Source organism: Nomia melanderi, chromosome 1, assembly GCF_051020985.1.
Source record: "Nomia melanderi isolate GNS246 chromosome 1, iyNomMela1, whole genome shotgun sequence".
NCBI lineage: Eukaryota > Metazoa > Arthropoda > Insecta > Hymenoptera > Halictidae > Nomia > Nomia melanderi.
The window spans coordinates 19,690,650-19,705,486 of NC_134999.1; the positions used below are offsets into that span (position 1 = coordinate 19,690,650).

Sequence of the window (14,837 nt, forward strand, 5' to 3'; positions counted from 1 at the left end):
GGTCCTTAAGTCCCATCTTAAAGAATTTCTAACGTGTGGGTAACCAACCGGAGTCGTTCGAGCCGAAGAAGTATCCTTTCAGCGGACAAAAAGACACAAGAGATCGGGCTACCTAAGAAAATGGAGCGAAAGGATCATCTTCTCTGCAGGATTTAAAGCACTGCTGACTCGCAAGTAAAACTTAAGAGACGCCACCCGTTATATGGCGGGTCTAATTACGAGGAACGCGAGACGTCGCAGCAGTAACGTCCACTATCTGGCCTGATAAAGTCAATAAACAGGTGCGGCACCGACAAGATTACACTTTATGATTATTATGATCCGCTATTATCAAAACCGACACAAGAATCGCGAGTGTATTATAATAGCGAACAATAAAACAGTGGTTGTTGCGGTATGTAACTTCTTTATCTATCCTTGAATCCATACATGGTCATCGAATAACGATAAAAATTAAAGCGATGATTGTAAACCGCATTAAGCCGCGATATTTATGGTAACTAAGACACGCGAGCGACTTTGGATCGACTGGAGCGATCCCGAAGCAAATAAACGTTGCCATCGAAGATATACTGTTACAGCAATGAAACTGAACTGAAAAAAATGAATTATCGCAATAAAAATACATCCGCCGGGGAAAAATCCCGATGAGAACAGCTAGAGGAAGCGTACGCTTGTTTACCCGGCACACCCTGAGGAACGCCTACACGCCCACGTCGATAATAATACAGTAAAATCGTAATGCGACAATAAAATTATCTGCGTCTCGAAGCGGCGGCCGTTATCTCCGAGGGATTTCGAGCCTTCCGTGCTGTGCAAACGACAATATCTAGGCGTATCGGTGTCTATCGGATAGAGCTTTACCATAGTTACTGTACGACATCCTCCCTGCGACGCTTCGGCGGTCGTTCATCACTGGCATCGCGCGATCATGGCCGATCCTGGTTACACTAGATATCCGAATTTCCGTGTTTCGCTCGAAAAATCACTGTCGGACGCGCTTGGACGTTGGCGAACGTCGACACCGGACTGATTCAGCTGTTAACAGAAGACCACCGACACAGACGGGCCCTGTTATCGCGTATCGCGAGCCCGTTGTCAACTCCGCTGTCCCCTATCCTCGACACAGGCGTGTTGGCTCGCTCCTCCCAGCTACCAGCCGCAGGGAACCGGAGTTTCGCTGGTGATTCCGAGCAAAAAAACCGATTCGGGAGAAGTTGGGCTGCGTTGGGAACGGTTAGTGCTCGGATAACTGGTCGCCGGGGCTCGAGGAACACTCGGAGATCTCCCTTTCGTTGTTTGCTAACCCAACGGTCCCCACCGGAAAGAGAAATTGCCGAGAAGCTATCGCGGAAAGATGATTCTCCGAAGAGAACGCTGTTGCCCGTTAACGTCTAAATAAACGGTGAAATTCCACGCAGAAGTTTATAAGGATCCTCGAAGAATAAAACACGAATTCCGATAAATCTAAAGGTTCGATTCACCTTCGGCTTGGAATCACTGATAAAGGAAACGAAAGTAGAATGATTACACTTAATTTATTCAAACTCCTCCGTATATTCGTCCTCTGATCCCTTTATGAGAAATTTATCTACGGTCGTCGGTAGATCGAGGCTCGTGTCATAAAACGCGAAATCAATTAAATTTACTGCGCGCCAGGAGAAAAGTCTCGATCGTAAAGTCCCGATGAACTTAGAGGACTATCGACGATTTCATAATGCATCGGGGAACTGTTCATTCTCGGCGTTAGGTAGTCGGTTCCAGGGCTAAGTGGCGGTCGATGCGCCGGCGTAGTCGATTCTCCGTATACAAATTGTGTTTAATTACCAGTCGCGACGGTTCTCTGACAGACACCAACGCATCTGACGTGTGCCGAGTTAGAATCGGGCTTACATATGTTAAGTGACGGGTCGCATAGGCGTAGGAGGGTGCCCCCGAGTTTCCGAGAATCTTTCGAGAAGGAAGAGAGCCGCGTCATTCGTGACTTCGGACGCGTGATGTCACTTCGAGCGAATTTTTACCGTGCTCGTCATTGCGCAACGAGACTCGCGGCGGTTGCTCGGAATTGTCGAACCGTTCGCGAACGAAACCGGAAACCGGCGATCGGCGCGGATGCGCGGCGAACGGGCCGAAGGGAACGGAATGCTCTATGATTCGAGATTGATGGATCGTAACGAAATTCCGATGAAGCTCGTTAACGGAGTCGGTACATTTGATTATTTTATTCCATTCCGGTACGCGAGGACTCGAGTCAACGATATTTCATCCGGCTGAACGCGCAGCTCCGTGTCAGAATAACATGAGACGCGTCTCGCGTTCTGAAGCACGAGGCTACCTTCGGATTAATTGATCGCCGAGAAACGACATAAATTCGTCTAAAAATAACACTGACGGGCGACCGGTATTCGGAATGTCAACAGTATACACTTTCTCCTGGCCGGAAGTGCACGGTTGACGGCGTTTAACGTCAATCTCTTATTTATCGACGAAAACCAATGCTCATTTTCATATTAACCGAGAGATTAACGTTCCAGATATACCGACTTTCTTCCCTTCGAGAAGATTCTGATCTCGTTAACCCTTAGCAGTCCTATGTCGAGTTTTAACAATTTTTTCTATATTTATTTGTAGTATCACAATTGTACCATTCAAAGGTAACATTTCAATGGCTCCCAAATATTCTTGAACAATTAAATAGAGCGTCATATTAAGCTGTAATCGAATAAACCAACGTCGGAACCTCAAAGTGAGAAACCAAGAGCACTTCGGACGAAGGGTTAAAAGTTGGCAATGCGACAAGTATTCATCGTCTACTACAGTCTAACACACTGGAAGCTGTCTGTATTTCACAGGATTACTTGTATCAATCGAATTTGTAAAGTAGACTTTGTAATTTCATCGGTAGAAGGTACGCGATTGGCAAACGCGCGCTCGGCAATGAATTTTGCCAGATGGAAGCGTGCAGGATCGGCACGACCAATCGATTGCGAAAGGATTTCCAGGCGGTATCTAGATGTTGCGAACCCTTCGGGAGTTTCTCTGTTTCTAGCGTGGCTCATGCACCGTGCTTCCGGTAGGATTCTCGCCGCTTCCTACTCGCCGGCCGAGCAAACGAGTTCGTACGGTACCCGCGCCGCGGCAGCGACCGGCCAGCCGACCGATGAAAGTTAAACCGGGCTGCGCCGCGCCGCGCGCCGCTGAAAATTGTTGCTCCCGGACACCTCGTGAGCGAGGAAGCGATTAAACATTTACGCGATCCGCTGGAAGATACGCGTATTTGTGAATAAAATGAGCCGCGATAACGCCCGGATTCCTTTTTCACTTTCTATCACACGGTTTCTACTACGAGTCGTATCTACGACGCAATTACCGAGATCGATACGCGGCTCCACGTCAATCGCACCGTTCCGATAACGAGAAGGAACCGCGAATGCTTCGCGGAAAACGTTCGAACTGCCAGCCGCGTTTTCGTCGGAAAGGTGTTTGAACATCTGGAGCTTATCTGATACAGCAACGGTCGACGGCAAGGTGGTACGGTGAATTCATAGATCGTAACGTCACCGCTCCGTTTGCCAGACAATCGTAGTGAGAACCTTTGACGCAATCGGCCACTTCGCGCATTCGTGACTCGGTACATTTCCGTTGAAAAATAATTATTAACATTGATATCAACTGCTGAGGCAGGTTTAGAAAGATGCGTTTAACCCTCTGCATTCGAGAGGTGACTCTCAGTCACCACTCGATTTGACACAGTAAAACTATAGAATGTGATATTTAATGTTAACACGTTGAATGCCATGGGGGTCACCGGTGACCCCCAAGAAAATTGAATTACTATAATTCACTCAATTAAACGATGATTATTCGCAAAAATTTTTATATTATAAAGAATGCTACCCATTGCGGTGACATTCGGTGTGATGAATGTGCAATGATAATAATCTAATTCAGTCAAATGATTTAATATTCTATTTTTTCAATTTTGTGCATTTTGCTCTATGAAATCGTGCGGCGTTCAACGTGTTGAACTTTGTATAATGCCTCGATACGTGAAACAGTAGAATAAAACAACTTCTTTCTTCAATGCACTAGTGATTTCTCTTCAAATTAGTCTCAAAGAACATCGTCTTCGCCTCGTAAAGAAGTGCTGAATATTTCTAGTAAGAAACATCCGAGTGCAAAGGGTTAAGAGGGAAACTGTTGCAAACTGCTGCATCGAAAGTGATGGTTCTAAGGATAGTCTCAGAAAATCACTGTCATCAGTATCCATTTGAAACTCTCGAGAACAACTGGCTAATCCAGTAAGAATCATTGGAGCATTGTGCACAGCCGGTTATCGTGAGAAGTAGGTGGCCCTTTGTGATCAGACTTAGCAGAACAAGCTGGATGATATCATTCCATTGTTGCGTTCAACAATCCAGTTTGGCTGAAGGAAAATCGAATAACGGCGAAATGTAAAGGCTTTGATGATGTTGAAGCGAACTGTCAATGGACGAAAAGAGTCTTTAACCCTTAGCAGTCCTATTCTATTTTATTGTAACCTCTACCTTTAACAATTTTTTCTATATATATTTGTAGTGTCACAATTGTACCATTTGAAGGTAACATGTCAATGACTCTCGAATATTCTTGAATAAATAAATAGAGCGTCATATAACACTTAGGCGACCTAGAAAGAACTATAACTACAACCTTCTCCATTATCTTCAATTATACTCATTCAATTAATTTAAAAACTATGTTTTGTAAAAACAAGAACCGTATTGGATGAATTGCAAATAATCCCACGTCAAGACTTACTAAACAACAAAAGAAAAGATAAACATAAAAGGCAATACGTTGCTAAATGAAAAGTGGGAGATCTCCTTATTCTGTTGGCAAAGTGTTAACCCTTTATGGGCCGAATTTTTGTTCATTATTATAACAAAATCTATGCAGTACAAAATTAATACATATCCACATATGAATATGAATTAACAATGGATTCAATAGTTCCTATAATTTCATCAAACGAATATATCTTGTAACTTTCAAGCTACAATGACGTTAAACTTTCATGCCTGAGCGTATAAAAGTTTAAGTTAACTGATTACTTAATTTTATTCACCACTTCGAGTGCAAAATGAAATAAATCAACAAGATGCCAATATACTGACATGTGGCTTTAAAGTTGCATGGGCTTACAGAGGGTTAAAGCTGTAATTGAATGAACTAACGTCGACGTGAACCTTAAAGTGAGAAACCAAGAGCACTTCGGACCGCAAAGGGTTAAGCCTCGGCCGAGGATATAGGAAGGCTTCAGCTAGGCCAGGAAGCCCGAAATTGTCCCGGAAACACGGTGACCGCGCCGGAAGATCCCAGACAACGCAGAAGACCGTCGGGACCAGGTGAAACCCGAGCCGTATTATGATCGAGGCGCGTCCCGAGCTGGCTGGAAAGGGACACCACCTACTATTGACACTGATAGCACCGAGCAAACGTTCGTCCGGCGTGGCGGCCGAACAAAAAAAGGATGCGACAAGGTCTGGCAAGTTCAAACGATATGACGACATGTCTATATTTGGACGACCAACGTTTCACCATTGGCAATGTCTGTTGCCGACTTCTTTTCAGTGGCACTTGTCGCCATAGGATCCTCTTATCCTAACCTCTAATTTACCCAATTACCACCTACTTGCGTCGCGGTGATTTACGCTGACGAAATGCCTCTTAACGAGGTGAAAACCTTCAGGGAGGATTTCGGCGAATGCAGACGCGAATAGAATTACGTGTTTCAACCCTTAGCATTCCACATAGTTTTCTGATGTGTATAAACTTAACAATGTTACAACATTTCTTAGACCTTTAACCCTTTGCACTCCGAAGTTTTTCACTAGAAATATTTCAACACTTTCTGATGAAACGAAGACGATATTTTGTAAAACCAACTCGACGAGAAATTCACGTGAATTGGCGGATAAAGCTTTACGTAAATATTTCTCAGATTGATGCATTATATGAAGTATAATACTAAATATCAAACTTTATAGCTTCACTGTAGGAAATCAAGTGGTGACTGAGAGTCACCTCCCGAGTGCAAAGGGTTAATTCCTTTCTCAGTATAAACTTTGTATATTTGGAAGATCTAATAATATTAAAGTAGTTCCCTTAAAATTCATTGAAATATTTATTAGAACTAGTGCTAATTGGAGAATATTGGAGCCTACAGAGTTCAAAGGGTTAACAATTAGAGCGTTGGTAGTCCAGTTGAGACTCAATATGGCAGTTTTAGTAGGGGATTGTCTGATCACAATGGAGAACAATGGCGGAAATTGTTTATTGGCCACTATCGAAGGCGATTCTCAAGCATCGTTTGAAAACGTTCGATTTAACGTTGCATTGGGTATTATTCATTTCTCCCGTGTTCTTCGCGGTGTAATTAACGTTACAGGAGTGAATCACCGGCCGTTGATTAACGAAATTTGCGGGGGGCCCGCAGGAAGGTGTAATATTTTTACGATGGCACGTTGCGAGCCCTTCATTCATCTCGCGTAACAGTTCCCCGCCGGAAGCGGTTCTTCTTTATGGGAAGTGGAACAGTGCTGCCACTGTGTGAATGAACGCAAGACGCTGGAACGCGGTACGTTCTAGCGAAACGTAACGCCGATGGGAACAACTTCTTCGCGTCTGCCACGGGGTCCGATCTTTGCTCGATTATTCGTGTAACTCTGTTATTTTTAAAAGTGCGATAATGCTGGTAATCTTCCCGGTACTATTTCAAGAGTGAAATCATGGACTTTATCGAATCGCGACGTCATTAAACGGTCATCGAATTGAGTCATACCGATGACAACGCGATTCACCATAAATAGGCAGATTGAGACATGCAGTCAGCTTAATTATTCAAACATTATGAAACTATTCGACGCTTCGTTATCGTATCGTTATTCTTTCCGTTGTTGTTCGACTATTATTCGATTAAGCCTTTGACGAATGTCGACATTTCGGTCAGATGAAATTTTCATACTTGGAATATTAAGTTGCAAACGAATGATTTGATTACTTGAATAGCAAGTGATCACTGTATAGTTCCCTTTTTTTACTATTGTTTAAGCTTCGATGTATAATCTAGCTTCATATGTTGCAAGCTTTGTGTACTTTAACCCTTTGCACTCGGAAGTTTTTCCGTAGAAATATTTTAATATTTTCTAATGAGATAAAGGCGATATTTTGTGAAACTGGCTCGAAGCGAAATCGCATGTACATTGAGGAACAAAACTAGTTTATTTCAATATTTATCAAATTGATGCGTTATATAAGGCATAATATTTAATATCGAATTTTATAGTTTTACTGTATGAAATCAAGTGGTGAGTGAGAGTCACCTTTCGAGTGCAAAGGGTTAACACTAGAACAACCGTGCCAGTCAAAATGACTGGTTTTGATTTTTTTGTTGCGCAATTGTTGATATCTTGAAGGCATTGAATATTCAAGATTACCTTGAAAATCAATAGTTTTACTTGACTACTGCAATGAATGTCTGAAGAAACTGAAAATAATCTATTGTTACAATTTTTATGGGGATTATATAATAATCGTGTTAAATACACGGTAGTTCTAGTGTTAAAGAGTCCTCATCCGCAAACTGTTAACCCTTTGAACTCTATAGGCTCCAATATTGCACCGGTTATAACATTAAATATTTTAATGAATCTTAAAGAAATCACCCTAAAATTATTAGACTCTCACACATCCAAATTTTGCATTTAGAAGGGAAATAAAAAATCGAAGAAATGTTACAGCATTTCTCATTTTCGCTAGGAATGCCATAAAAATTAATTGCAGTCGCTGATAGATTACAAAACAACCTGGAGTGCTAAGGGTTAATAGCGTTTCGGAACAATTGTGGGAAAATGTTTGACACAGTCACGATGTACGACGTTCCAGAACTATGTAGCGACATTTATATCTTTTCCGACAACTGAATACGACGGAATCGTTCATAATAACTGACGCATCAATGTCAGCAACGATACCCCATTTCAAACGCAAAACTGCGGAACACGATATTTACATAACTGTGAAACGAGATCATCGTGTTTGCGAGTCGGTAATCTATTTAGCCAGGCGTCGGTTCGTTAATCCAAATGACATCATTGGTTTCTTGGAAATGTCATTACAATTTCTGTACATGATTAAGTCGCCGGGTCAATAAGACAAAATAACGGCGGTGCATTAAGCGAGAGAAGAAACGTCGTGGTTAGGATGACTTCCGATTCTACTCCGGCATTCATCGAGCAATTTGCATTCGAACTCACGATTGCGATCTGAATGAATTCCACGGTCAATGAATATACATTCGTTTTCACTTATTATTTCTTGATTTGAAATTGATAACGCACCACAGTCCGATGATCCCCGTTTGCACAAGAACCATCGTCTTACGAGACCCCCCCGAAGTGATTCACCTGAGTTTCCTGCGGACGTTAATTGTAAAATTATAACTTTCGCGGAACAGATTGGGCAACGAGAGTTGCATTATGCAATTATCTGCGTTACCGATCTTACGGAATCAAGGATCGGACGGACGCATCGTCGTATCGAACCCTTCATTAAACAGGTTTTCTGGGGCCATTTACACTGTCACGGGGATTCTTTGAACTCCGAGCAGTTCACCGGTGACCGGATTAACCAGGAACCTTGAACAGATTTCCTCTCCGAAGATTTGCCAATTTACTTAAGCCGTCCGAACAGAGATTTCAGTTTTATCGAGTAATCCTGTAGATTTTTACGATTACCGTCTGATTGGAATTGAAATGAATCGTAATGACACGGTAAATGTTAACCCCCGTAGCACTTTTACTTTGCAAGTAAAACATCGATAAAAGCAGCATAGACTGTTGGACTTGTTTTCAAAGAAAGAACGATTTCTGTTGAGTTAGAAATCTTTATCAGTAGTCTCAGTCGTCATCGTGCGGCCGAATTTCACGATTTTACTAGGGTCTGGAAAAAGGCTCATAAAAACTAAACGAAAAGCAATATGTACATAAATCAAAAAGCAGTGTATTAAGGATGAAATAGAGAATGAAACAGTGACGCTAATTTTTCTATATTCATTGAAAATTACATAAATAACAAAGGTATTAGTGATCATAAAGAAAAGAAAAATTGAGTTCTCTCTTTCAAAACGTAATTGCACATACGAAAAGTCATCTTTTTATCATGACTTTATATAGACCGTTTATTACAAAGTATATACTTTGCATTTCCAATGTATTTTGTAACAAAATAAATAATATTGCACAACAAACATAAAGAATAACTCCAAGGTACATGCGCCGGACGGATTATCTCATCCGAAACAAATAATTGTTACAGGTAATATAAACCATTTATTTTAATTCTCTCGTAACGAAATTAGACCATTTATAACGTGCTATAAATTTATTTTCAGATAGAGTTCAAGCTCCGACACTAAAAGGGTTAACCCTCTATGGGCCGACTTTTTGTTCGTGATTACAACAAAATCTATGCAGTACAAACTTAATAAATATCCACATATGAATACGAATTAACAATGTATTCAATGGTTTCCATAATTTCATCAAACGAATATATTTCGTAACTTTCAAGTTACAATGACGTTAAGCTTTCACGCCTGAGCGTATAAAAGTTGCAGTTAACACTAGGTTTATGGAGTGCGTCAATTTGACGCATATTGAATTTATAAACATTACTTGGCAAACGTTTATGTCGGTTTTGGTTGATGCAGTTACAAGAATACGTATCGTAATAACCTAATTTTAAATCCCTAATTTCCAAGATCTAAATGGTCGAACATCAATCTTTCTAGGAACAATAGAATAAACCGGACAATAAACGTCCGTAAACCTAGTGTTAACCGATTACTTCATTTTATTCACCACTTTCAGTGCAAAGTGAAATAAACCAACAAGATGCCAATACACTGATACGTGACTTCAAAGTTGGGCCCACAGAGGGTTAAGGTAAAGGAATCGACAATTTTGAAACAGTGTCGCGTCGCGTCGCCTCACGGTCACGGGTTTCACGTGCACTCTGCGGAACCACGTTGGATGTCAACGGGTTACCAGGGGCGTGACTGAATGAAACGTATTATGCCGCGGAAAATGCTTACAAGCCGGCTATCTGCTTCACGCTATCTACACGCTCGCGTTCTGATCTACGAGAGAGCGCGTAGTTTGCGGTGTCCTTTGTATGTTTCGCGTTAATGGACGCCGTTACTCCCACGCGCCACATTAAACCACGCCGTTTCTGGGCTTAGCCGCGCCAGATCGCGGGGAAACGTGCAATAACGATCTGAATACAATGGGGCCGCGATCGTCCGGAACCCCTTGAAATTGGGTGATTTAAATTTTGATTAATACACCGCCGTCTTCAACGGAAGTTATCGATTGTATGTAATGCCAGTAAAGTCCTGGCGTGAGTACTACGGATTTTATGTTTCGTAAATGTTCAGATTACCAGCGGCAATTTTCTGTTCGAATGAATTTCATTCGGTAATAAAGATAGAAAGTGCATTGTTCCGTTTGTTTTTGTTTCCTTTATATTGCCTAGTCTGTACGCACGTGATTTTATCCATAGCTGCGCCGCGTACCACTACACAACGTTTGAAACAAATTGAAAGCTTGCTGATTGCTTTTTAGCACTGAAGATGATCGTGTAGGGTCTATCGTTGTTGATAGCTTTGAGTTCGTATCGAAATTTTCAAATTGAATTGGAATTGCTGAATATTTAGGATTGAGTGGGATGATGATGGAATGAGTTTTGTATTAAATGTTGATAGATTGATACCACTGTACTATAATGTTTGCGGGAGTGAATAACAGAGGACACTACTGCCAAGATGCTTCTGCTCTTTCGATCGGCTGTTAGGTGACATTTGAAATGTGGATTTCAGTGTAATTAGTGTATAAACGTCAATTAAGTTCTATCGAGGTCGGGTAGAGATGAGTGAATGTTGTTTTAGAACATTCGTAATGTTACTTACTCTTAAACTGAAATGTTAGGAATGAGAGGTCTCAATGACATAACCTATAAAAATAACCATTTGTTTATCAGTGGATAGACAAGTCAAGTGCTTTTTAGAAACTCTGAAAACGTGAATAAAGGTTGAGTAATGACATTATACGCTTTTCCTTCATTAGTAACATCAATACGTACTTTCTTCTTCTCTTTGAGTAAATTAGTTTTGTAAGTTATATTGTTTGTTTATATGTATGTCACTGATCATAAACAAACTGCTTAATAACAGTTTTCATGGAATTTGGTTATAAATATCATTCGTTCTTTATATAAGTGTTATTATTACTTTAAGAAGAAGGCACCTATCTCTGTAGCTTTTGTAAAAAAACATATTTTCATACTGTATGAAATAATAAAAATATATATTTATATTTACAAAGTATAGACAGCTTTTCCCTGGAAGATTGTATTTACATCTACTCAAGGACAGTCAGTCCTTGTTATACAGATGCCATTAATTGGTATGTTGCTAGTAGGAATATAGCAAGTAGGTCATGACCATCTAAAAATAGCTTTCAGCATTGGCTCATTCCAGAGTACTGGAATGTTTGTTACAGGATATAGGAATTCCTATAATCTGAGTGTGTAGACATGCCAGCAAAAAGGAAAAAAGGTGACGCTAACAATAGAAAAGAAGCTAGCAGCCTTATTTAGACTCGACAATGGTGAACCAATGAGAAGGACCGCTAGAAGCTATGGGGTAGGGATGTCTACAGTTCCAGACTGGAAAAAGAACAGAAAGGAGATTGAAGACTTTTGCTCTAAAATGGTATCTAGAGACAAGCTATAGAGGGACCATTAAGAGAACAAAAAATGTCACATTAGACGATGCTCTGTCTGTCTGGTACATTCAAGAGCAAGAAAATGGTATAGCTGTGTCTAGACCAATGTTGAGGAAAAAAGCTCTCAGTCTTAACAAAAAGTTAGATGGAGATCCCACTTTCACAGCAAGTGTAGGATGGTTAAGAAAATGGAAAGGACGTCATGGAATAAGACTTAACTTATCCTGTGAAGCTTTCTTACAAGATTCTTCTTCTAATAAGAAAATAGACCACTACTGTATACTAATAAAAGAGGACATTGAAACAGCGAAAGTGATTTTATGTTTAACAGAAGATGAAGAAGAAATGAAAAATCCCCTAGACAAGTATATAAATCATTTAATCAACATGGACAAATTAGTAACATACTGTCACCACCAGAATGATACCTTAGAGAATGCAAAAGCATCAAAAAAGTGTTCAATGACTATAAAGCAAGAAAAGACTGACTTTCTTAAATAACTTTTAGTGTGCAATTTTGCCACTCAAGCTGCAGATGTAAATAAATGTTTGCATAATATTTTTCTACACCTCTGTGATTAATATTATCTGCTGATATAAGGTAAGCAAGGTTCATCAAACATTGAGTTTTTGCAATAAAATATGACAGGTGCCAAAATCCTTTTTTTTTAGCCAATCACTATACTCATCAACAGGTTCGTGTGTATAAAAAAAAGAGGTGCATCGATTATCCTACTTTTCCTGTATAAACTCACTGGCACTAATATCGCATAATTCAAAGAAAATTTCATGTAAGTAGCCGTTCAGCATCCTGCGTCCAGCGATTGGAGCCATTTTTTATCTAATCAAGCTATTTTTAATGAGCCTGTGATTCATTTGATGATCGTCATCCAATTATCCCATCGATAACTGTTTACCTTAATAGAACGCCAGGGTGAATATCCTCTCTCGTATGCTCGGCGAGATTCTAACCCGGGGATGCGCGGACCTCCTGGGAATCAAGGCAATTCCAATTTCCGCTCCGTCGCTCTGATTCGCTTGGCGAAGCCTAAAAAGCCTTCCTCCTAACGGACCATTGAATTTCAGCAAAATTATGCGCGCTCAGAAGCGAAGAAAGGCCATCATCGATAGCAACAACCGTTAGGATCTCGCAGATATAGAAATTCCCCGGCTTTTTCAAGCGTAAACGAAACCATTGCATCATTTCGATACGGATTGGTCAGTTTTCGCGATACTGGACTACCGATTTCACGAGTTCCACGAATCACCGTAACATCTCCAAGCCTCGTAACGACAAGAAAGATGTTTCATTTGTCGAACTAATTGTTCTGCTTACAGGGTTTCACGCGGGGAAGCTCAGCCTAACGACGTAACGGGATAAACTCGACTAACAACTCGTAATGACTTTTCAAACAAATTAGGGAGTTACTGTTATGCAAACGGAAAGGCGAAGTGAAACTTGAGCACACAGTTTTCCCGTTCGATCAGAGACACGATACGCGGACTGACAATGAATCGCTTTACCTCGCCGAGAAGTGAAATTCGATGTCGGTAAAGGGGGTCAATGCTCGAAATGCTCGGCGATTTAATTACCAAGAACAAAGCTGACGATAAAAGAAGTCAATAACAGTATTCCCGAGTATCTTTCTTGCGCCGGACGCGATTCCCACATTTCACCGGGTATCTCTTGAATTTCTATCTGAGAGGGGGCTCTTAAATAATTACTTCACGCGAGGAAACTTGAAAAGCAGCGATAGGAGTGTTACAGCGAGTCAATTGGAAACTATGTACTCCTTTATCTAATCGCCGTGCCTGCATTAATTACACGGAATCTCGAGCAATAGAACCGCCCATTCATTTATCCGATCCACGCCTTTGACGCTCCTTTTACCTTCTCCGCGTTTCTTCCATTCCCCGCATCTTTCACTGATTCCTCGCATTGTATTCCATCGTGCGAAACAGAACCGAATATCTTGCAAATAACAAGACTGTAACAATTGACCCGAGTCGAGAGGAGCGCGAGCAGTTAATGGCCTGAGAACCGAAGCATCCGAAGGAGATCCTCGACAAAGAAATTCGTAACTCTAAATTTAGAGCCGGCCGTAATGCATTCGGCAATGATCCCCGTGACGTCAGGCCCGTGTAGAAAGTTGACAAGAAAAAAATCTACATTCCTGCATGCGTTCCGGACAGTTTTACATTCACCGTCGCCTCGCCGCCGGCGTCTACTAGAAGAGTCCAGCCGCGTGCATGCGCCAGATACGAGAAGCCCGTTCCTTCTTCATATCGTATTCTATCGACGCTTACCCGAGAAGGGTCACGTACCGGGGACATGCAACTAATTACGGCGATCAGATGTCGTTAAAGATCTACGACGAAAATCAGCTTCATAATTCCTGCCCCTTTCACCTTTCTCTCGTCTCCCCTCTCCTTGCTCGTTCAGAGCTTTTTTCCTCCGTTAACTTGAACCGAACACTTTCGTTCCATTACAACAGACACATCAATGGTAGATGGACATTGTTTTAAACAATATCAGAAACTACCGGCTGTTTCGAAGAAACCTTCCTATCTCAAGGTCGTTTCAAGGTCTTCGTAGTTTCACCGGTTCTTAATCATTTATCGTACCTTTTCCCGAGCGAACAATATGTCTTCCAACGATACATTGATAATTTCTATTCGTCCACGCGCCGAAGATTAGTCTGACGTGCGGCGCGGTATCAACTTGAAACTGTTTCGAAACAGGTTCACCGTAGCGGTGACACGGATCGGCGCGATGAGATCACGCGCAACAAGATTTTTACCCGATTTCTGCCGTTCGTAAATAAATCCGCGATTGACGGAACGCGCGGGAGTACGCGCCAAGCCTTGAAGTCTGTAACCGGAGTCGTTCGTTCGTTCGCTCGTCTTGGGTTCCAGGACTCGCCAAGGATCTTTCTCTCCTTCTCTCTCTTTCTCTTTCTCTCTCTGTCTTCCTCGTTCGCCGACCGGACCTCTCCGCGTACCGATGGAAGA

At 41.5% G+C, this 14,837-nt stretch overlaps 2 protein-coding genes across 6 annotated transcripts in view; one reads left to right on the forward strand and one right to left on the reverse strand.

Annotated features, from left to right (window-relative positions):
• kst (spectrin beta chain, non-erythrocytic 5 kst) overlaps positions 1 to 14,837 on the reverse strand; it is a 57,536-nt gene that overhangs the window by 39,393 nt on the left and 3,306 nt on the right. Inside the window, exon 1 of one of the 5 annotated variants that reach the window (XM_031989833.2) lies at positions 3,371 to 3,429. The exons of 1 other annotated variant lie outside the window; for it this stretch is intronic. Coding sequence is in view for 3 of the 4 variants with exons in the window: in XM_031989830.2 (XP_031845690.1) it covers positions 865 to 922 (58 nt within the window). In the remaining variant the exon portion in view is untranslated. Of the gene's footprint in view, positions 1 to 864; positions 1,155 to 3,370; positions 3,430 to 14,837 lie in introns of those variants that run through there. 3 more of the 5 variants (XM_031989830.2, XM_031989829.2, XM_031989831.2) reach the window with 3 other exon arrangements.
• On the forward strand, positions 11,492 to 13,648 carry LOC116432706 (jerky protein homolog-like). Its single transcript, XM_076374061.1, is given in 5 exon segments — positions 11,492 to 11,515; positions 11,633 to 11,829; positions 11,831 to 12,426; positions 12,498 to 12,616; positions 12,751 to 13,648. Coding segments are annotated over 3 exon segments (717 nt in total). The 3' UTR covers positions 12,327 to 12,426; positions 12,498 to 12,616; positions 12,751 to 13,648.